A 25,214-nucleotide genomic window follows, 5' to 3' on the forward strand; every position below is an offset into this window, starting at 1 on the left:
AAGAAATGTCTTTTAAAGTAAATAAGCAAAAGGAAGGAAGAAAATGTCTCCAACAATACAAGGAATGCATAAAGAAAAGACACAAGAGACAAAAGTAAAACTGCATCCAAGTGGGAGGCAGATAAAAAGCATGAGTTGTATTTCAAAATGGGGGGTAGAAAAAAAAAAAGGCCAAAATGGGGGGTAAAGGTGGTAACAGGGACATGAAAAAAAGAACAATGAATGGGGTCTATTCCAACATAATCTAGATAGTAACCATAATAGGTCCACTTTGTAATGTAAAAAGTTGGAAGAAATAAACAGGTTTAGATTATCTGCTAAGAAAACAGGAAAGTATCTTCTCAAGTGTGTGACAATCTTCTGGCAGTCAGTGTCTGCTTTAGAAAACACTGGCAATCTGTGCCCCACAACCAAAGAACTCATCTCAGCAATCTTAGCTATTTCCATTCAGTGTCTCAAGCCACTTTTACCCTGTTCTTTTCCATATCATGTATCCTTGTTCAGTGTGGATGCCCTATATTCCTTTGCAGAAATTGTTAATTAAAATCTGTAGCAGAAGGTGATGCCACAAAATTACAAAGGCTAAATATAGGTTAGGCTTCTAAATCAAGGGACAGGAAGCCCTCTTTCCTCAGAGAAATGATCACAAATTACACTGGGAATTAATTCTAAGCAACAAATTCTGAATTTCCAAGTTTCCAAGACTAATAACACCAGCTACTCTATATCACTAGTGGATGGGATATGCTCCATGTCTCAACAATTGTCAAGGTTTTTGGAACAGGAGTACCACTTAAACAGATTCACTTCTTCCTTTTGTTCCCTAATTTCAACTTTTAATTCTCATGCCAAGTTTACTTCAAAATTCCCAATTCCACACCTTTAACCTTGAAATATATCTTATATCTTGCTACCAGCTAACTTTCCCCCTAATACCAGATTTATAGAAATCTTCAACTCATTCTCATTTGGTTTCTCAGCTGGCACCTCAAAATCAATGAATTCAAAAAGTTAAAACCATCACACCATCTCCTTATCCAAACCAGGGCTCACTTACTATTCCTCCTTCCCTGATGTACTGCTCTTATTGTTACAAATTGTGAAATCTTAGAATCATCTTGATCCTTTCTCCTCTTTCAATGCATTATATAATCAGTGAAGAAAGCACTTCTTCAAGATGAACTTCACACTCTACCCTTTCCTTTCCTTTCCGTTAGCTTTGCCACCATCACCTGAACCCCTCCTGGATTGCTACAAGAGCTTCTTCAATCCCTATTTCTGCTCTCTCTCACTTTCACTCTATTTTACATACTACCTTCAGACTAACTTTCCCTAAGGAACACTTAAATTCCCTCTTTACTCCTTTTGAGGACCTATAAAACTTACCTAGTACCTAACACATCCAGTCCTAACTTCTCAACAAGGTCCCATCCTTCCTATCTAGTCATAATTTCCACTATTCCTCAAATCAGATTCTTTTTCAGGTCTAATAAGGTCATTTTCCTACACCTGACTCAAACACCATGTCTATGCTGATATTATTAAATTAGTTCATACTCTTCCTTAAACAGAATGACCTACGATTGTCCATCTTGTTTTTACATCTTTGACTATAAACCTGAATTTGTGGGGAAAGAAACCCTTAGTACAAAATAATATTCCTTATTACCAAATTCCTTCAATGCTTAAAAATAAAATAATTCTATTCTAGTGTATCTAAGTGCACCTAACACACAGCAAATGAAAAGCAAATATACTAGGGCTGGGGATATAGCTCAGTTGGTAGAGTGCTTGCCTCGCAAGCATAAGGCCCAGGGTTCAAATCCTCAGCACTGCAAAAACAAAACAAAACAAAAAAAACCCAAATATACTGCCTTTTGTTTGTTCTTTTCCCTTTTCCCCAAGGTCAGTATCGTCTGCCCAATACTATTTTCAACACTGTTTTTTAATCACTTGGTGAGATTTGCTTTTAATAAGAAGTTCTTCGACTGATGAGAATCAAGTCTTAAGGGATATGGTAACTGCTTAGGAAATACCTATTGACTGACCTAATGAAAGGGCAGGTACCTTCCAATTCTAGTACACAGGTTAAGAATTTTAGAGGGCTATAGCTTCACCTGAAGATTCTTAGTATAGGAAGGTACTGGAACTTGGACAGAGGTTATTAGATGATAAAATAAATATGAAAATGAGCCTACCAACTTGTTCCTGAGTTACTGTCACTGTTGGAAGAGATGTGATTTTTTCCTTGTCAGCTGGTGGAGGTCCTGTGTTTTCCAGTTGTCCTAAAAGCTACAAAAAAAGGAGAAAGAAAAAGGAGAAAGAAAAAAGATGTGGCAGACATCTCAATGTCCCTGGAGAGGGAGCTGCTCCAGCTGAGAACAAACAATGAAGACATTAGAGATGTTAGTTGCTCTTACTTCAGCAAGGCTTGGAGAGGCTTAGGTTCCCCTTTTCCACTGGTAGACACTTACAATTGCTCTGCAATTTCATAGTGACATTAGTATAAGCCTACAGACATACCCATGATTACAAGGTCCACTTTCAGGCATAAAGCAACTTCAGGATGGCAAAAGGGTTGTGATGTCATGAATAAAACTACAGCTTAATAAAAAGTAATACTAAACTAGTCCAAAACCTTCATTCTGCTGGAAGAAAGAAAAGGGTAGGAGTATGGACAGTAGCACAGAATAAGCCAAGAAATAGGTATATTACTGCCTACAAGGAGACTTGGATACAAATGACGTGCTTTCTATACTTAGCAATCCACAGGGGAGATGAAAAACCAATCAAATTTAAATGAACATAAATAAGTGGAAGCAATTACACATAACATGGGAATACCCTTTTCACTGCTTCCTTCCCCTACTTTGCTCCATATCAAGCAGAAATTCCTGCTTCATCATTTGAGACCCTCCTTTTTCATGAAGTACTTATTTATAGGATTCCTATAGGACTGAACAAGAGGCCAAAAATACAATATACTGTTTTGTTATAGGAGAAGTCTTTCTCTGGAGGTGAAACCATCTTCTAGAAATCCCCTTGGACCTTGTAGGTACATGGATGCTGAGCTAAACCCATAACGCTTTATTCCTTTGGTAAAATGGAAACCCAAAGCTCAAAATATTAGAGAAAGCAGAGTGATTGTCATTTCAAGAAAGTAGCAGAAGGAAAGCAGGAATCTGTGGAACCATAAGACACATTTAACAGACACCCTCAAAAGGCAGCTCCTCACCTGGGTTACAATGGCATCAAGCCCTGTCTGACCCCAGGCATAGTCCCCAGGGTTGGAGTGCAGCATCCCGCTCCTATACATGAGATGAGATAGACAGTATTAGATGAAGTGACCAGGCTGTGCCTTATACCACAGAAAAACCTGGCAGAGGGATCCTGTTCTCTCTGAGCTGGAAAGTCACTAGTCTTCTGGAATCAGAGGCAAAGAATTTCTCTGTATTTTTAAGGTCAAACAGATAAGAGGTAGCCTCTCATATTCTACAAATTTTACTTAACTGAAACACACAATGTAAAGCTACCTGAAATACTACATGACATGCCAGAGCAAAAAGAATACTTCATTGCCTGATGGTTAAGAAAAGTTTGTCTTTTCTCTTCTCACTTACATTAAACATAGGATGGAGCTGCTTTTTAAGGAGAGTTTTTCCTTCATGGCTGGCTAAAATCTACAGTAGACTTCCCTCATTCAAAGAGGCTGCCCATGGTCCTGGACAATGAGCTTTCTAATAGAAAAGCAGCCATCACAGTCTCCCTGAATCACAACTCGGAACAATTACAAAAGGGACTAATTGGTAGCACCTTGTTCTTGGTGCTGCTGTTACAGTACCTTGGAAGACAGAGTTCCAGACTCTGATTGAAACATGTTTAAAAGAACTAGAGGCTGGAAAATGGAGTAAGTGTAGGGAAGGACCAAGGACCCTCTGAGCAAAGAAGTCTTCTGGGGCAGAGTTAGAAGTAGCAAACAATTGTTCAGATAAGAAGAAATTCCATTTTTAACCCCTACCATATTTAAGTGTCATTCTGATACTGAATTATAGCCTTTTGTTTCTTCTAACAATCTTTTTTTAATTTTTTTTTTTTTTAGTTGTAGATGGGCACAATACCTTTATTTTATTTATGTGGTGCTGAAGATTGAACCCAGGGCCTCACACATTCTAGGCAAGCACTCTACCACTGAGCCACAACCCCAGGCCACAAAAATTCTTTTTTGGAAAACAGAAGTTAATGTTATGTTTTCAACTTCAGAACTTCTTAAGGAATAAAATCTTCCTGCCTGGTCTAGAGGGGAAATTCACAAATATAAGCCTGGCAAGGACCATCTTATTTTTCTTCTCAGCACAGCTCTCAGACCAGAATATAAATCAGGCATATCCAGCACCCAAATGTCTTTGGGGATCAGGACAATCCTCCTTAGCCTGAACAAAATAATAAAAACAACAATAATATAAATTGTGATTAAGTCTGGGCTCAGGAGACAAGGGCAGTCTAAGAGCCTTCCAGTCACAATTACATACTCATACATAGCTCTTTTTCTTTCTTCCTTCCTTTTTTGCAGTGCTGGGGATTGAACCCAGGACCTTGTGCTGGCAAGGCAAGCACTCTACCAACTGAGCCATATCCCTAGCTCTTCTCTTTTTCTTTCTCTGTATAGCACAGAAACTACAGCATCTAAAACAAGGCTACCTCAGCACTGGAAGGTAGTAATTAGTCACTTACCAAGAAAGAGGGAGTGGGGATCCAGGAATTGCAGAATTTGCGAAGAATCCTGCAAAGATCTGTTGTATTATTCTGTTAGAAGAGGAAAAAAAGGTAGATAAGACAACCAAAGTACTGTATAGATATCCACAGGCTGACAAATCCAACTACTTCCCTTTACCACAAATGGCTTTCCATTGATTATTACACAAGAGAGCACCAGAAATCAGTCTGCTACCTAATGGTGTATAATTTGCTATTACAGCTATTTTCTAGAGTTCTACCATCTTAACAGATGTATAGATTTTTGTGAATTAGGATGGAAAGGAATCATGTTATGCATTTTTCAAACTCTGTTTCCTGGATCTCTGGTACCAGCATAAGGGGTTAAAAGGGAAGTTTCACCAGTAGGATTCTAGACCCAAAATGGTAATTTCATTTTTTTATGTGTCTTACATACTGGGTTTCTGTACAAGGTATCGTTAAAGAGTTTTTTGTTTTTGTTTGAGAAAAATGTTTAAGGGTATTTCAGATATCTATAAAATACATACAAATAAACACATATGTTTGGCATCTGTCATTCTAAACACTTAAAATGGCACATACACCCACTTCTTTTATATTAATGAGTTGGTCTTTGTTCCTCAAAGAGATATTGGGATGATGCCTTAGCAAAAAGGGCGGGTGGGGGGGGAAGGAATTGTCTCCCTATATTTCCTATGTTTTGAATGATATGTACTTTTAACTCCCTGGTTCCTATTTTGTTAGATTAATCCATGTAACTTTGATAGTAGTTATTATTAGACTCTCCCTATTATTAACGTTCAACAATAGCTAACTATACTATTTCCTTTCTAGTTTTTGTTTTTGTATTATGGGCTCATTATTTATTTATTTATTTTTCCAGTACTGGGGATTGAACCCAGAGGGACTTTACCACTAAGATATATATCCCAGACCTTTTTATTTTTTGAGTCAGAGTCTTGCTAAGTTGCCCTAACTGGCCTCAAACTTGTGATCCTCCTGCCTCAGTCTTCTGAGTGGCTAAGATTACAGGTGTGTGCCACCATGCCTGGACAAAATTTATTTTTTAATTAATGAAAATGGCCTTTATAGTCAGGTACTCCTGGGCTCCACACCCAGTAATGAGGGATGGGGGACCAAGGCCTTCTACCAACAGCCAGAAAAAACTTGCCAAGATATGTGTAAGACCTAGTGGGTCCTGTAGATGGCTACAGCAAAGGCCAACATCTTGACTAACTTTATGAGATCTTTGACCAGAACCACCCAGTTAAACTCTCAAATTCCTGACCCAATGAATCTGTTTGATAATAAATGCTTGTTGTTTTAAGCCACTAACCTCTGGTATAATTTGTTATACAGCAACAGATGACTACCCACAGCGTTTGCTTCTAGTAATAGTAAATTTACATACCAAAATTAAGAAATGAACTTCAAGCAAAGATTAAATTCAGGGTATTGCCAAAAGAACATGGTTTAAGATGAAGCTAAGAGTGTAACTCTAAAAATTCTGTAAGACCTCAGAAAGATCTAAACTAGTGCCTAGAGAACCATTCAGTTAAACAACTGGGCTTAGAAGCTTAAGGGTGCTGGGTTAGTTTTACAGGGCTGTTGTAACAAATTACCACAAACGAAGTAGCCTAAAACAAAACAAACTGGGGCTGGGGATATAGTTCATTTGGTAGAGTGCTTGCCTACCATGCATCAATCCCCAGCACCACAAAAAAAAAAAAAAGGAATTATCTGTTTTGGAGACTGAAATCAAGATGTCCACAGATTTTGGTTTCTTCTGAATTCTCTGAGGAAGAATCTGTTCCATGCTTCCCTCCTAGTTTTGAGTAGCTGCCAACAATCCTTGCCATTTTTGGCTTGTAGACCCACCACCCCAACCTCTGTCTCCATCTTTACTTGGCTTTCTTCCCTGTGTTATCTGTGTTTGTGTCCAAATTATATGAAACCAACAACCACTGGATTAGGGTTCACCCTGATTCAGTAAGATCTTGTTATGACTTAATGACATCTTTTTTCTTGGGGATGAAGGGTGGGTAATCAGTGATTGAACCCAAGAGTGCTTAACCACCCAACCACCCAGCTACATCCCCAGCCCTTTTATATTTTGTTTTGAGACAGTGTCTTGCTAAGTTGCTTAGGGTCTTCTCACAAAGTTGCTGAGACTGACTTTGAACTTGTGATCCTTCTGCCTCAGCCTCCTGAGCTGCTGGGATTATAGGCATGTGCTCCCACACCCAGCTTAATTGCATCTTTAATGACACTATTTACAGATAAGGTCACATTTACAGGTAGGACTTAAACATACTTTTTCAGGGGGATACAACCTACTCACTACAGGTGGCAAACCACAGCAATCCCAGTAGAAGCCCAAGGCAGAAAAAGGCTACCCAGAAGAGATTTGTGGAGTGGCTTTTGCCTTATGGCATGAATTTTAGTAAGATTCACAGTACACTCAAGTTTTTAAAAGAAATACTATAGACTTAAACTGGAAGGTGCAGAAGCAGTACAAAATGCAGAGAGGCCTTTGGACCCTCAAATTTCTACTTGTAAGCAAGCTAAGAAAACTATGCAACTGCAAAAACGAACTACTTTTCACAGAAAAGAAAGAATGGACTCAAAAATCCAGAGGGAGGAACTGAAGAGCACTCTTGGCCAGAATAAGTTAAATACTAATCAAGGAATTTCTAACACTTTTTCAAACAACTATCAGAATTTCTATGAACCAGCAACATCTTTGTGTTTTCATCTTCCCCCTTTTTGAACAGCAATGTCTAATCACTGCCTGTCCACAACTCTGCATGTTGGGGGTAATGGGCAGATAACTTGATCCTTTAGTTTGTAAGTCTTCACATCAAAAGGAATTGTACTAAAGGAACTATATCTAAGGAGCCTCATATATATTTGAACCTAATTAAAAAGGCAGCCACCTAGATTTCAAGCTGATGCTATAAAGGGTCATGATTTTGGGTAGACCATGGGAGGTAAGTAAGTGTATTTTGCACATGAGAGAAGTGTAAAGAATTTCTAGCCAGAAGGTGAACAGTTGTGGTTTTAAAATGTGTCCCCAAATTATTTAATATTCTTCTTTTGAGAGGTGGAACTTACTTTCTTCCCCTTAAATGTGTCTGGACTTAGTGATTGCTTCTTACAGATAAAATAAGGCAGAAAGGGTATGTGGCTCACAAAATTAGGATATAAAAAGGCATTAGGATTTCTTTCCTTCTTCCTCTGTCTCTTTTGAATCACTTCCAAAGAAGCCAGTTCCCAAGTCATGGGGACAGGCAAAGAGTCCTCTGGAGAGGCCCATATGGTAAGGAACTAAGGTCTCCCCCCAATAGCTATGTGAGTGAGCCACAGATATCCAGGCCCAGTTAAGCATTCAGATGACTGTAGCCCCATCTGATATGTTAATGTTTACCTCATGAAACCCTTCACTAGAACCACCTAAGTAAGTTGCTCCTAAATCCCTGGCCCTCAGAAACAGTGAGATAATAAATGCTGTCTTAAGCTGCCAAATTCTGGGATAACCTATTACATGGCAAAAAGCAAAAGATAACTCGTCCCCCAACAATTGTTAGTCACAGGAAGAGAAAATTATCATATGTTTGAACAGACCAATAAGTAAAGAGTAACAAACAAGTTTGAGAAACATTTTAGTTCCTTAGAGGTCTTCAGATGATCCTATATAAATACTTGAAGTGGCCAGAGGTAACTAACCAGCAGCTGATTGGCTAATGATTGTTTTCTTGAATGCTTACTCTTTGGAAGTCAGATGTGGGCTCCAAGTATTTTTTTTTTTTTTTTTTTGGTGCTGGGGATTGAACCCAGGGCCTTGTGCATGCGAGGCAAGCACTCTACCAACTGATCTATATCCCCAACTCCTCCAAGTATTCTTAGTAGTAACAGAGACTGTTCAGGGTAGCCCCTAAAACATGGGCTGTTGTTTGGAAATTATCTTTGGGTGATGCACACAGTATTGATACTGAATTTTTTTGCTGTTGTGGTTATATCATTTGTTGTTAAAGCAAAGTGTGAGAGCATGAGTAAAGGAAAGGAAGGCAATATGTTTTAAATTTTAGCAATTCACAGAAGAGAAAAACCAACCCAAAGGGCCTGGAGGGGAAGTCACATGCTAAAACCAGAAAAAGAGTCTTTGTCTAAGTTTTCTCTTCCCTGGCAGTTCCTTTTCAGTCTCCTTTCTTATTCCTCCTTACCTTACAAACGTGTAATCATAGTGGGCATGAGACAGGAATTTAGGGATACAAAGAGCAACAAAGAGCACTGAGTCTCAAAAGGGGACCAACCATGAACAGCTGGAATATAAACCAAACAACTCATAACCAACCAAGCGCATATCCTTGCCTGCAGCTTCCAAATGGCTGAAGAAAAAACAAAACTGCAAGACAATCACACACGACATTTGGAGGAACTAAGGTGCAGGATTTAAATATGCAAAGACAATGTACAAATGCAAGGAAAACTGCCACAAAGCTGCAAAACCCTGCCCTGACTCCATGGATAGTTTAGTCCCCTAGCTACTTTATAAACATTAGTACCCCAGACTAAGATAGCATGATTCATTTTCTCTGTGATTGCCTACACTCCCATTCTTCAGTATGTATTTTCCCTTTGTAATAAATCTTGCTCCACTACTCTTACCTGCCTGGTCCTTAAATTCTTTTCTGTGATGAGTTGAAAACCTGGAAGGTCAGAATAGAGGTCTCCTCCACTCCTGGAGTCCCTCCACAGACTCATGGGCTGACAATTCCAGGGCTCCATTCTCTGAGCTTTACTATTCTTGATCTTGACTTCTTTGGCAATTTCATACTACTTTATAACTTTAAATACCACATATAGACAACAACTTTCATATTTTATTTCCAGACAAGACTGCCTTTTCAAATATCTCCACTTGAATGTATAATAGAGCACCTCAAACTTATCATGTCCCAAACTGAATGAACTGAAATCTTTGCCTCCAAATTTTGCTCCTTTTATTTTTCCCTATGTCAGCTTAGTTTCATTTTTCTAGTTGTTCAGGCCAAAAACCTTGGCATCATCCTTAACTCTTTTTTGTTACACATCATGTTCAATCAGCAAATTCTATCATGCCTATTGTCAAACTACATCTAAAATCATATCACTTTTCACTACACTCATCTAAGCCACTGGCATCTCTAGATTAATTCAACAGCCTCTTGAGTCCTCCATTCTATTCTCAACACAACAGTTAGAATGACCATTTTACAACAGAAGTTACACTTAAACTCTCCGGTGGAATAAGAGCCCTAACAATCACCAATCAGGTAATTCTGTACATCCCCACATCCACAATCCTATTCCCAGAGACTGCTCTGAGATCTCATCAACTAATATGCCCCTTGCTTATGCTCCTCCATATTGATCTCTTTTGTTGGCACATTCCTAGCTCATTCCCTCATGTCCTTCAGGTCTATTCAAACACCTTCTCAATAAAGCCTTTGCTGACTATGCTTTTGAATCTTCATCCCTCCAACACATAATTTCCCATCTCCCTGCTTTTTTTTTTTTTTTTTTTTCTGTCTTTCCTCATTAGGACTTAAGTTCCACAAGAGCAGTCATTTTTTAGTTTTGTTGATGCTGTATGCCCAACAACTAGAATAGCATCTTGCACATAATAATACACAATATTTTTTGAATGAATTAAGAAACTCTTAGATGGGCCCCAACTGAATAAATGCTGAAAGATATACACAATCTATGAAGACCAAAAAAAATTTATAAAACATGTATAATATGATCAATCCTATTTCAATTACATAAATGTAGATACTGCTTGTGTGTGTGTGTGTGTGTGTGTGTGTGTGTGTGTGTGTGTTTAAAAAGGTGTTCAAGATTATACATATCCTGGTCTAACTGTGTTACTTTTGGGTAATGCTCTCTTTTTAATCTTTTGGGGGAAAAAAACTTCATGTTTTAAAATAAATTTCTAAAAAGTTAACCATGAAGTCAATTTCCAAAATCTAAGTTGTGCTCAGTATCAGAAAATATGATTCCAAAATCTAACATTAACTTCAGGAGAACTTATTTTTTAGGAAGGAAACTTTACATGTAACATATCCTACAAAGTGATTCAGAGACAGATTATTGCTAAATTCAAAGGTGCTTAGAGAAAGAGGCAGTCAAGATGTTTAAAACAAATTAAATGTTATAAGGTGACAGCTGCTGGGCGTGGTGGCACATAACCTGTAATCCTAGCAACTGGGGTGGTGTGGAGAGGGAGGAATTGAGGCAGGAGTGCCTGAGGAAGGAAGATCAGAAGTTTGGGGTCAGCCTCACCAACTTAGTGAGGCCCTGTCTCAAACAAAAAAATAAAAAGAGCTGGGGGAAATAAACCAAAGAAAAACTGTGCTTGTGTGTGTCTCGGGGGAGCTGGGGGATGTAGCTCAGTGACAAAGCTACCCTGGTTTCAATCCCCAGTACACACACACACACACACACACACACACACACACACAAAAAAAGGGCAACACACTAAAATAAAGGTAGGTTTTAATGTGTAAGTACATACTAATTAGCCCTAATATAATATCTGTCTGGAAAGTATGAACATGTTGGTAATTATCTAATATAGACAAAGGGAAAAAAAACTAACAAATATAAATATTTTACCATTATATAACAATTCTTCAAGGTGAAATATGAATAATTCCATAAGCTTTATCACAAACTGAATAAATTTTCTCCTAAAGGCCATGAGATTTTCTTTGTTGATTGTATATACACCAAACAACCATCTGAATGATTATTTCTTGGTATATGAGAAATCAAAAAATGACATATGCTAATGAGCAGAAATGAGTTTTCTAGTCACTGAAACAGAATATCCCCAGGTGTAAATTAATAAATTGGTCTTTTGGCACAGGTCAAATTCATTTAAGGTTAGATAAGACAAGTCAATCTATTCAGGCCCTGATTGATCAACCTGGATAAGCAATTATTTGACAGCTGCCAATTAGAGGGTAAAAGATACATTTTAGGTACATTCAAAAATATTTGCAGAATGAATGAGTAATGTGAGGTTTACTTCTTCATGCTAGCAAAAAGATTTTACTCATACCAAAGAAACAGCCAAAGGAAATACATTTCATTTCAGTGGAGCTCCTTAGGTTGTTGGGAAGAACACACTTAATAATCCCATAGTGGTTAATTTTGGTATCTAATTTCTTAAATACAAAATACCTCATCTACAATGAAATCACCCTGAGGCGTAGCCCATGGAAACCACTGTTGAAAGCAGAATCAAAAGTTATACTGCTGGGCTGGAGATGTAGCTCAGTGGTAGAGCACTCGCCTAGCACACACATGAGGCACTGGGTTAGATCCTCAGTACCACATTAGGAAAAAAAAAAACAAAGAAAAAATTATACTACTACTCAAATCAACAGGAATGTTATCAGGAATAAGTAAGTCATGGTAATTTTTAAAAATCTAAACATGAAATTATAATGTACTTTCAAATCATATGGTGACATCATAATGACAATTACTATAAAGTGGTATCAACCATATGAACAATCTGGGCAGACCTGCTAAGTGGATTGACTAATATGCCCCAAAGATATGCTGTATTTCATTTGTAGTTCCATGAAAGAAAAGAGAATTAAAAACCTTCTAGTTCTGTTTACTGACATAGTCGTATATATGCCTTGTGGAAAAAAAAAAAAAAAATGGTTTCTGAAAAAGGGAAATAAATGCTTAATTCTTAAAAAAAAAAAAAAAAAGCTGGGAAGATAAATGATACTGTTAAAAAAATTAAAGTATCTTTAAACACTTATAATCTCACCAAGTAGAAATATTTTCATTTTTGCATTATCCTGTCTCCAATATTTAACTGCCTTTATACCCTCAAGCAATTCACCTAACCTATGTCTCAATCTTTCCCACAAAATGGAGATCTTCACATCTCCATTGGATTGTAATGAAGATTAAACAACTTAGTGCCTGTGAAGTACTTAGACTAGCTTCTGGCACATACTCTTAGCTATTATTACTAATTCATATGCTTCCTATACTTCCTAAAGACATAATTACAATTACCCATTCATTCAAAATGAATTGGTTTAATATCTACTATAAATAGACACTGTGCTAGAAACTGAGAATATAGAAATTAGTAAAACACCACATCAAACCATTAACCCCAAAGTAACTAAAAAGTTTGTAAAAGATCTAGTCCCCCACAAAAGATGTCAGGCCCTGGTGGAATGACAGGTAACTTATCAAGTCTTTAAGAAATAGATAATTCTTACATTACTTAAACTATTCCTGAGCACAAGAAGACAGTTTTCCCAATTAATTTTATGAAACTAACCTAATCCTGATACTAAAACTTGATAATGACAACAAAATAAAATTACAGAACCTGTTTTGAATAGAAGCAAGAATCTTAAAAAAAAAAAATTAGGAACAAATCAACTATAATAAGGTACTTTTATAAACTATAATTAGGACATTAATGCTCCTTGTCAAAGCAGTTTTTATTTAAAGCTTGCAGTGCTGACTCAGTATCAGAAAATCTATTCAGTAATAAAATGATTTAATTGTCTAAAGAAGAAAAACTAAAAGGCCATTTTGATAAGACTGCAAAGAACATTTAGTGGACTCCCTAATCATTATTTATTAAAACCCCCTAAGAAATTAGGAATAAAACTAAGGGTTTCTGTTTTGTTTTGTTTGGTACCAGGGACTGAACCAAGGGGTCCTTTACCACTGAGCCACATCCCCCAACCCTTCTCATTTTTTATTTCAAGACAGGATCGCGCTAAGTTGTTGAGGCTGGACTTGAACTCATGATCTTTCTCCCTGAACCTCCAGAGTTGCTGAGATTACGGGTGTGCAGCCAGTTCTAAATTTTAAAAAATGTGGTTGAGCATATACTAGGAACCAAAAACCAAGCATGCTTATTAGCAAAGAACACAAATAGGGTGCCTCCTATTAGACAATTTTGTTTTTTTATTTTTGTTTTTGGTATTGAGAAATGAACCCAGAGGCACTTAACCACTGAGTCATACTTCCCACTTCTTTTTATTTTTTGAGACAGGGTCTTGTTGAGTTGTTTAGGGCCTTGCTAAATAGCTGAAGCTGATCTCGAATTTGTAATCCTCCTGCCTCAGCCTCCAGAACTGCTGGGATTACAGGTATGTGCCAGCATGCCTGGAAACAATTGTTTTTGTTGTTGTTGTTTGTTTGTTTTTTGTTTTTAAGATTTTTTTAGTTGTAGATAGACACAATACCTTTATTTTATTTATTTTTATGTGGTGCTAAGGATCAAACCTAGGGCCTCACATGTGCTAGGCAAGGGCTCTACCACTGAGCCTCAACCCCAGCCCCAACAACTTTGTTAGGAGAGTATAGTCAATGCAACAGATAAGAAAAACAATATAAGGCACAGACAAAGGAAAGAAAAATATAATCCAAATTTATAGAATCCATATTTCTAAATCTAGAAAACCCAAGAAATATAATGAAAAGCTTTCACAGTTAATAAAGAGAATTTGACTAAGTAGCAAAATGATGGGTAACAAAAACTTTTCAGCAATAATCAGTTAAAAACTAAAACTCAGATCCAAGATGGCGGACTAGAGGGAGGCTGCGTTCCTTGTCCCTCGGTAACGCCAGTTTCAAGCAGAGGATATCTGTTTCTCGGTGAGGCAGTTTTTGCTGCTTATCGATCCCCTGGTGTTTACCCATTTGTCTGCTGTGATGACCTGCAGTCTGCCAGAATATCGACACTTTTTTTGAGAGCAGATTGCTCACTGTCAGGCGTCTATCATCCACCATTTGCCTGCCTCTCGCCTGTGCATCGCCTGCCTTACTCCTATCCATCACCCAACGCTCGAGGTTCACCTCCCGATCGTCCAACAACAGTCAGCAAACTGATCACCAACCTGCTGCTGCCTGCTGCTGCCTGGAAGTTCACTGTTACAGTACCTGTAGGTTTGATTACACGTGGCTGCCGCCATTTTGAGACAACAGCCAGGCCCTGTAGGACCCCTGGCTGGACTGACTGAGCCCCATCTCCAGGATCCCTCAGCCCGACCGATCACTCCCTGCCTCAGGGGCCCTCACATCGACTGACTGCTCCCTGCAGCCAGGACCCCCAGACCAACTGATGGGCCCTATCACCGGGACCGCAGACTGACTGATCGCACCTGGCCTCCAGGATTCCACAATCATACAAAACACACCGGACCTCCAGGACCCCTGCAGGACCAACTGCATCCCGTCTCTAGGACCTCTTGCTGACCACGTCCACCCCTGAGCTGCAGCTCCCCATTTGCCAACACATTTCAAAGCCAGAGCAGCCATCTTGGATAATCCTAGAAGCCATAGCTCTGATCTTTGGGTGGGGCAAATCCCATCCTGCTGTGCCTGCTGGAGGCTTGAAGCTCATTGTCAGGTACCTCTCATGCATCAGGCTACTGAACACTGGAGGTTTCATTAGTATATGACTATTATACAGTAAATTTTCTTTTTTCTCCTTTTTAAAAAAATTAAAGTTTTTATTTCTTTACTTTTCTTGCATTCTTTTCCTTTTGTTTACCTGTTTCCTCAGAGTCTCTTTCTCCCTTTTTTGCATGCTAACATCTGATTTCTTTTGATTACACTCTCCGTCTTTCTATTTTCTAGATCTTCTATATATTCTTTTCTTATCCCATTAAAAGCCACATTCTACATCCCTCTGCATCCTCTTTGTCCTCCATTAGAAACTGCAGACCTTATTGCAAACCTGTTTGTTTTACTGAAGATAATATTTGAACTCCTTTTGTTTATTATGAAATTTTGTTATTGTCCCCATTGGGGCTATTTGGTCTAGGATTGCATAGTGTCTGATTTGGGCACTGCTAATATTGATGTCCCCTTAAAGAAAGGGTTTTGGAAACCTATAGGTCCACTATAAGCCTATAGGGGGAAATCTGCAATACCCCAGATCAGCACTGCTAGAGGGGAAGATACATGAACAACATGAAAAAACAAGGGAAGAAAATGATCCAAACAAATCTAGATTCTATATTAATAGAATCCAATGACAGTATGGTAGAAGAAATGTCAGAAAAGGACTTCAGATTATACATGATTAAGATGATTCGCGAAGCAAAGGATGAGATAAGAGAGCAAATGCAGGCAATGAATGATAATACCAATAAGCTGAAAGAGCACCTGCAGGAAGCAAAACATCATTTCAACAAAGGGTTAGAGATTCTCAAAAAAAAAAAAACCAGAAATCCTTGAAATGAAGGAGACAATAAACCAAATAAAAAACTCAATGGAAAGCATCACCAAAAGATTAGACCACTTGGAAGACAGAACCTCAGACAATGAAGACAAAATATTTAATCTTGAAAATAAAGTGCCCAAACAGAAAAGGTAGTAAGAAATCATGAACAGAATCTCCAAGAACTATGGAACATCATGGAAAGACCAAATTTAAGAATTATTGGGATTGAGGAAGGCACAGAGATACAAACCAAAGGAAAGAACAACCTATTCAATGAAATAATATCAGAAAATTTCCCAAGCCTGAAGAATGAAATGGAAAATCAAACACAAGAGGCTTACAGAACACCAAATGCACAGAATCACAACAGATCCACACCAAGGCACATTATAATGAAAATACCTAACATTCAAAATAAAGACAGGATTTTGAAGGCCGCGAGAGAAAAGCATCTGATTACATATAGGGGGAGATCAATACGGATAGCACTCAACTTCTCAGTCCAGACTCTAAAAGCTAGAAGGGCCTGGACCAACATATTTCAAGCTCTGAAAGAACATGTTTGCCAATCAAGAATTCTATACCCAGCAAAACTAACCTTCAGATTTGAAGATTAAATAAAATCCTTCCATGATAAACAAAAGTTAAAACAATTTACAAATAGAAAGCCTGTACTACAGAATGTTCTCAACAAAATATTCCATGAGGAGGAAATGAAAAACAACAATGCAGGTCAGCAAAGGGAGGAACTACCTTAGAGAAAAACCACTCAAAGGAGAAACCAAGCCAACTTAAAAACCAAAAATAAGCCAAATGACTGGGAATACAAATCATTTCTCAGTAATAACCCTGAACGTTAATGGCCTAAACTCATCAATCAAAAGACATAGACTGGCAGAATGGATTAAAAAGAAAGACCCAACAATATGCTGCCTGCAAGAGACTCATCTCATAGAAAAAGACATCCACAGACTAAAGGTGAAAGGATGGGGAAAAACCTACCACACACATGGACTCAGTAAAAAAGCGGGGGTTTCCATCCTTATATCAGATAAAGTGGACTTCAAGTCAAAGTTAGTCAGAAGGGATAAAGAAGGACATTTCATACTGCTTAAGGGAACCATAAATCAGGAAGACATAATGATAGTAAATATTTATGTCCCAAACAATGGTGCATCCCTGTACATCAAACAAATCCTTCTCAATTTCAAGAATCACATAGACCACAACACAATAATTCTGGGCGACTTTAACGCACTGCTGTCACCACTATATAGATCTTCCAAACAAAATCCAACCAAAGAAACCATAGAACTCAATAACACAATCAATAACCTAGACTTCATAGACATATATAGAATATTCCATCCATCAACGAGTGGATACACTTTCTTCTCAGCAGCACATGGAACCTTCTCGAAAATAGACCATGTGTATTGCCACAAAGCAGCCCTTAGGAAATGCAAAAAAATAGAGAAACTGCCTTGTGTTCTATCAGATCATAATGGACTGAGAGTAGAAATCAATGACAAAATAAAAAAGGGAAATTACTCCAACACTTAGAGACTAAATAATATACTATTGAACGAAACATGGATAACAGAAAACATCAGAGAGGTGATAAAAAAAATTCTTAGAGGTCAATGAGAACGACGATACAACATATCAAAATCTCTGGGACACTATGAAAGCGGTACTAAGAGGAAAATTCATTGCATGGAGCACATTCCAGAGAAGAATGAAAAGTCAACAACTAAATGACCTAACATTACAGCTCAAAGCCCTAGAAAAGAAGAACAGAATAACAGCAAAATTAGTATAAGACAGGAAATAATTAAAATCAGAGCTGAAATCAATGAAATTGAAACAAAAGAAACAATTCAAAAAATTGACAAAACAAAAAGTTGGTTCTTTGAGAAAGTAAACAAAATAGACAAACCCTTAGCCACACTAACAAAGAGGAGAGAGAAGACTCAAATTACTAAAATACATGATGCAAAAGGAAATATCACGACAGACACTACTGAGATAAGAACATAATGAGAAGCTACTTTGAAAATCTGTATTCCAACAAAATATAAAGTACCAAAGACATTGACAAATTTCTAGAGACATATGCTCCTCCCAAACTGAACCAGGAGGACATACACGATTTAAACAGATCAATATCAAGCAATGAAATAGAAGAAGCCATTAAAAATCTACCATCCAAGAAAAGCCCAGGACCAGATGGATTCTCAGCTGAGTTCTACAAGACCTTCAAAGAAGAACTCATTCCAATACTTCTCAAAGTATTCCAGGAAATAGAAAAGGAGGGTACCCTACCGAACTCATTCTATAAAACTAATATCACCCTCATACCCAAACCAGGAAAAAAGACACATCAAGGAAAGAAAATTTTAGACCAATATCCTTGATGAATATAGATGCAAAGATCCTTAACAAAATATTGGGAAACTGTATCCAAAAACATATTAAGAAAATTGTGCACCACAATCACGTGGGGTTCATTCCTGAAATGCAAGGATGGTTCAACACTCCTAAATCAATACATAATCCATCATGTCAATAGACTTAAGGATAAGAATCATATGGTTATTTCATGTCGACGCAGAAAAAGCGTTCCACAAAATACAACACCCCTTCATGCTCAAAACACTAGAAAAAATAGGGATAGTAGGAACATATCTGAACATTGTAAAGGCTATTTATGCTAAGCCCATGGCCAACATCATTCTTAATGGAGAAAAACTGAAACCATTCCCTTTAAAAATGGGAACAAGACAGGGATGTCCTCTTTCACCACTTCTATTCAACACTGTCCTCGAAACTCTAGCCAGAGCAATTAGGCAGACTAAAGAAATTAAAAGGATACGAATAGGAAAAGAGGAACTTAAGCTGTCACTATTTGCGGATGACAAGATTCTATATTTAGAGGATCCAAAAATCTCCTCCAGAAAACTTCTAGACCTCATCAATGAATTCAGCAAAATAGCAGGCTATAAAATCAACACACATAAATCTAAAGCATTTTTATACGCAAGCGATGAAATAGCTGAAAGGGAAATGAGGAAAACAACTCCATTTGCAATAGCCTCAAAAAAAATAAAATACTTGGGCATCAATCTAACCAAAGAGGTAAAAGATCTCTACAATAAAAACTACAAAACATTGAAGAAAGAAATTAAGGAAGACCTTAGAAGATGGAAAGATCTCCCATGTTCTTGGATAGGCAGAATTAATATTGTCAAAACGTCCATACTACCTAAAGTGCTATACAAATTCAATGCAATTCCAATTAAAATCCCAATGACGTACCTTACAGAAATAGAGCAAGCAATCATGAAATTAATCTGGAAGAATAAGAAACCCAGAATAGCTAAAGCAGTCCTTAGCAGGAAGAATGAAACAGGGGGTATCGCAATACCAGAACTTCAACTATACTACAAAGCAACAGTAACAAAAACAGCATGGCATTGGCACCAAAATAGACAGGTAGATCAATGGTACAGAATAGAGGACATGGACACAAATCCAAATAAATACAATTTTCTCATACTAGACAAAGTTGCCAAAAATACGCAATGGAGAAAAGATAGCCTCTTCAACAAATGGTGCTGGGAAAACTGGAAATCCATATGCAACAGAATGAAACTAAACCCCTATCTCTCACCCTGCACAAAACTCAACTCAAAATGGATCAAGGACCTTGAAATCAGATCAGAGACCCTGCACCTTATAGAAGAAAAAGCAGGTCCAAATCTTCAACTTGTTGGCTTAGGATCAGACTTCCTTAACAGGACTCCCATAGCACAAGAAATAAAAGCAAGAATCAATAAGTGGGATAAATTCAAACTAAATAGCTTTCTCTCAGCAAAGGAAACTATCAGCAATGCGAAGAGAGAGCCTACAGAGTGGGAGAATATCTTTGCCACTCATACTTCAGATAGAGCACTAATTTCCAGAATCTATAAAGAACTCAAAAAACTCTACACCAAGAATACAAATAACCCAATCAACAAATGGGCTAAGGATATGAACAGACACTTCACAGAAGATCTACAAGCAATCAACAAATGTATGAAATAATGTTCACCATCTTTAGTAATAAGAGAAATGCAAATCAAAACTAACTAAGATTCAATTTCACCCCAATTAGAATGGCGATTATCAAGAATACAAGCAACAATAGGTGTTGGAGAGGATGTGGGGAAAAAGGTACACTCATACATTGCTGGTGGGACTGCAAATTAGTGCAGTCACTCTGGAAAGCAGTACGGAGATTCCTTAGAAAACTTGGAATGGAACCACCATTTGACCCAGCTATCCCACTCCTCAGCCTATACCCAAAGGACTTAAAATCAGCATACTACAGAAATACAGCCACATCAATGTTCATAGCTGCTCAATTCACAATAGCCAGACTATGGAACCAACCTAGATGTCCTTCAATTGATGAATGGATAAAGAAACTGTGGTATACATACACAATATGTATATTACTCAGCTATAAAGAATAATAAAATTATGGCATTTGTAGGCAAATGGATGAAATTGAAGAATATCATGTTAAGTGAGATAAGCCAATCTCAAAAATCCAAAAGACAAATGATCTCACTGAAAAGCGAATGATGACACGTAATGGGGGGTGGAGGGGGGCAAGAATGGAGGAAGGAGGGACTGTATAGAGGGAAAAGAGAGGTGGGAGGGGTGGGGAGGAAGGAAAAAAATAACGGAATGAATCAAACATCATTACTCTATGTAAATGTATGAATATGCAAATAGTATGTTGTTACGCCATGTACAAACAGAAACAACATGTATCCCATTTGTTTACAATAAAAATTAAAAAAATAAAAAATAAGTGGGGAGGAGAATAGAACTTCAGTAGATTAGACACAGGGGAATGAAGGGAAGGGAGAGCAGAGGGGATAGGAAAGGAAAGACAGTGGAATGAATCTGACTTAACTTTCCTATGTACATATATGAATACACCACAGTGACCTCACCATTGTGTATATCCATGAGAGTAGAGTCCAAATTAGAATAAGATCTATTCCATACTTACATAATTTTATCAAAATGGACTCTACTGTCATGTATAACTAAAAAGAATCAACTAAAAAAAAAGAATTAAAAAAAAAAAAAAACTAAAACTCTACTGAATTACATCGAAAAAATCCCCATACCTTCTGCTTGATTTTGCAGTGATCCTAAAACTGCTTTAAAAAATAAACTCTATTTTAAAACAGATAACTGAGACAGAAGCCATGGGCCTACATGAAAAGTTTCAGTACCATTAAAAAGTGCCCAATATCCCAAATTAACGTATATGTTCAATGTGCTTCCAATCAAAATCCAGAGACTGACAAATGATCTAAAATCCACCTGGAAAGGTAAACATAAGAGAAGAATCGAGAAATTAATGGGAAAAAAAAATGAGGGGCTCTTTACCAACTGAGTGTAAAATCATACTATAAAACTATAGCAAAGGAAGCCAGTATGGTACATGCATAGAAACATATAAATAAAGATCTACAGAACATAACAGAGAACCCAGAAAGAGACAGATGAGAATAAAAATGTTTATATAATGGAGACATTTCAAATCAGATGAATTATTCAATAAATTATGCTGTGAATAACGAGATACTCTCATTGAGAGCAGATTAGATCCTTAACTCAAAAATACACAATAATACTCTTAAGACTGATGTGATCCTATAATATGTATAATCAGAAAAATGAGAGATTACACTCCATTTATGTATAATCTATCAAATGTATAAATGCATTCTACTGTCATATACAACAAATGAGAATTTAAAAAATAAAAAAAAAATATTCTTTATCTGCCAGAGGTGGATATCCATCAGAGAACACTCCATGAAAGCTGATACACAGACACATTCTTGAGATGAATATTCTAAAGTTTTTGTAAACTTGAAGCCACTTTCATTTTACATAGGCAGATAACTCTGCCTATGTAAAGTGCCAACACAGGAAAGCAGATTCAACAGGGACAGAGGAAAGGACATAGCCAGATGAAAACAACATACTAATTAAAATTCCAGTCCAACTACATACTTCTAATTTACATCAGTGGTTCTCAATAACAACCCAAGGGAGTGATTTCAAAATCCAAGGGAGCAGTTTTCCTGATCACAATAAATTGGATATATCATTCACTAAGTAGGAAAGCAGAGCACAAGCCATTCTGCATAAATGGGAGGACAGCCAAACCCAACAAAGAACTGTCCTCCATCATACATAAATTCTGAACATTCTGTCTAGACATTCACTTGGAGGAAAACTACCTATAACTGATTGATACTAAACTCAACTCCATCCTACAAAACACAAAAGTATTTCCAATTTGGTCTTCATATATGTACAGTCTGTCCTCTATGTCCACAGGTTCTAAGGATTCACTCAACTGCATACTGAAAATATCCAGGAAAAAAATATATCTGTACAGTACATGTACAGATCTTTTTCTTGTCATTATTTCCTAACCAATACAGTATAACAACTATTTACATAGCACTTATATTGTATTAGTTATTTAAGTTAGTCTAAAGGTGATGGAAGGATACCATAGGTTATATGCATATATAAGGGGCTCAAGCATCTGCAAATTTTCGTATCTGTAGGGGTCCTGAACCAGTCCGCCTCAGATACTAAGGGACAACTGTATACTGAATTTTTCAAGAATGCAAGTGAAAATGGAGGCAAGTCTACACTCCTCCCCACTCCCAGAACTTTCCCAAGAATTCCTTACCATTTTGGAAAATCACAATCCTTTACCAATGCCACATGTGGTAGATGAACTTTCAATACAATACTCTTGTATTGTCTGTATTTGTAGCTGCCACATTCTTAATGATTATACAGGTAGAGGCAAGCATCTGAATTTTTACTTTCTCTCCCAGAATAGTCACAGCTAAGAAATTACATATTAAAATATTTTCATATATTACTTTCCTTTTATTTATCCTTTGGAAAATATAGTATGTACAAATATGTATTTTAAAAAATGTTTTAGAGGTTATTTTGTCACTGAATTTCAAGTCAGGATAGCAAAGGGCATTATAAGACATTTGTTATTAAGGAAAGAAGTTAGATCTGATACAGCCAGAAACTTGAGTCATGGATTCAGTACATTCTGCATTTTTCTTGAGTTATATTAAATTGATTTCTGCCCCTTTATAATCAAAAAGAGTTACGACCTATACAACCATGAAAGCACCAGATAAATATTGGAATAACTTTTTAAAACAGTGGAATAGGTGAATCTTTTTTAAGCATACTGTGAAATCAAGAGTATTGAAAGATTTGATACCCTAAAAATGAAAAGCATCTATATATAACAAGAATAAAACAAAGTACAGAGTGGAAAGAAATTTATATTTGCAACATATATAAAAATATTCAGGGGTTTCAAGATGGCGGCCTAGAGGGTGGCTGCATTTCACGTTGCTCCAGGACTCAGGATTCAAAAGAGGAGATATTGAGACACTTGGGACCAACTCAAAGCAGCCGGGTGACTCTCACCCGTTGGGAAGTCGTCTTGGATGGGACGGTGGTCCCGGACGAAGGAAACTTTGTGAAGTAGAGCTGCCGGCGAGACACCCCTCCCCCCGCTGGCGCAGTGAACTTGGACAACTGGGAGCGCCGTAAAGGAGGCCGCTCAGCACAGCGTTGGGACTCGGAGCAACCACTGGGGCTCCGGCGGCTGCCCAGGGGAGGAGTGGCGAGGAGAGCTGTGTGGACTCAGAACACCGGGGCCTGCCCTGAGGAGGAGAAGGAGGAACGTGGCCGCTTGGATTCGGAGTGACGGCACCAGAGCTACAGGCGGTTGCCAGAGGACAAGCCGAGCGGCGAGCTGTTTGGACTCAGAACGACTGCTTCTGAACACCGGGGCCTGCCCTGAGGACGAGGAGGAGGAAGAGGAGCGCGGCCACTTGGATTCAGAGTGACTACACCAGAGCTACAGGCGGTTGCCAGAGGAGGGGCTGCGTGGCGAGCTGTTTGCACTCAGACCACTTCTGAACACCGGTGCCTGCCCGGAGGAGTAGGAGGAGGAGGAGGAGGAGCGCGGCGGGCGTTTGGACTCGCAGTGACTGGATTAGCGCTCCAGGCGGCTGCTCAGAGGAGAAGGCGAGTGGTGAGTTGTTTGGACTTAAAGTGACAGCTCCTGAACACAGGGGGGCTGCCTGGAGGAGAAGCGTGGTGGGTCGCTTGGTCTTGAGTGGCCGCACCAGAGCTCCGGGCCGTTGCCCAGAGGACCCGTGCAGCGGGTCACGTGGATTCAGAGCCACTCAGAGCGACCGCTCCTGAACACCCGGGGAGTTATCTGGAGAAGGAGGAGGAACGGGGAGGGTCACTTCGACTGGGAGTGATTGATTGCCCAGGGCTACGGGTGGTTGGTGGGAGGAGGAGGCACACAGTGAGTTTCTTGGACTCCTAGTGACCGCACCGGAATACTGGGCGGCTGTCTGGAGGAAGAGGCATGTGGCGGGTCTCTGGGTCTCAGAGCGATGTACGGGGCCCCAGGTGGCTGCTCAGAGGAGGGGCCGCATAGCCAGGCGATTAGGTGCAGAGCAGGGTCCCAGGATTTAGGAGGCTTCTTGGTGGGAGAGCCGCACAGAGACTGGCTTAGGGCGGAGCGAAGGTTCCAGGCCTGCGGGCAGATTCTCTGAGGAGGGGCAGCCTAAGGAGATTCACCTGCGAAGGGTGAGGCTCCCAGGCCCAGGAGGTAGGGCCGGGCCCCTGGGAACTTTGCAGAGGAAGGCAGCCCAGCCCAGGCAGTAGCTGTAAATTGAGGGGAACCTGTAGGAGGGAACTGACCAGCGAGACCTCCCCACCAGGTGAGTCTTCCCTGCCGGGTGAGGTTTCCCCACAAGGACGGTAAAACCAGAGACTCAGGCCCAAACAGGCCTTGCCTCAGCCCGCAGCCTAGGTCCCCTTTGGATGAACATTGGTCAACAAGTGGAGGCACCTCTGCCCACTAGCAGGGATTATACCCCACCTGAAGGCCACCACTCCTAGAGAGGCAGCTTCCTTGTGGAGCACCGCATTATCAACTTCCTCCAAGACTTCAGCCTACTGAAGGCTAAGGGGGGATATATATACAAATCTTCAGGGACATTGTAAGTCAACAGAGGAAATCTGCAATATCTCAGCGGTCCACTGACACCTGAACAATATG

The 25,214-nt window shown here is 38.8% G+C and overlaps 1 protein-coding gene across 2 annotated transcripts in view; it reads right to left on the reverse strand.

Moving 5' to 3' along the window:
• Positions 1–25,214, reverse strand: part of RNF115 (ring finger protein 115) — a 96,247-nt gene that overhangs the window by 2,432 nt on the left and 68,601 nt on the right. For both annotated transcript variants that reach the window (XM_079140426.1, XM_079140427.1), the window contains 3 exons: positions 4,732–4,803; positions 3,236–3,308; positions 2,199–2,292 (listed from right to left, as the gene is read on the reverse strand). In XM_079140426.1, coding sequence (XP_078996552.1) covers positions 2,199–2,292; positions 3,236–3,308; positions 4,732–4,803 — 239 coding nt within the window. The remainder of the gene's footprint in view (positions 1–2,198; positions 2,293–3,235; positions 3,309–4,731; positions 4,804–25,214) is intronic.

The sequence above is a fragment of the Sciurus vulgaris genome (genome assembly GCF_902686455.1).
Source record: "Sciurus vulgaris genome assembly, chromosome: 1".
NCBI lineage: Eukaryota > Metazoa > Chordata > Mammalia > Rodentia > Sciuridae > Sciurus > Sciurus vulgaris.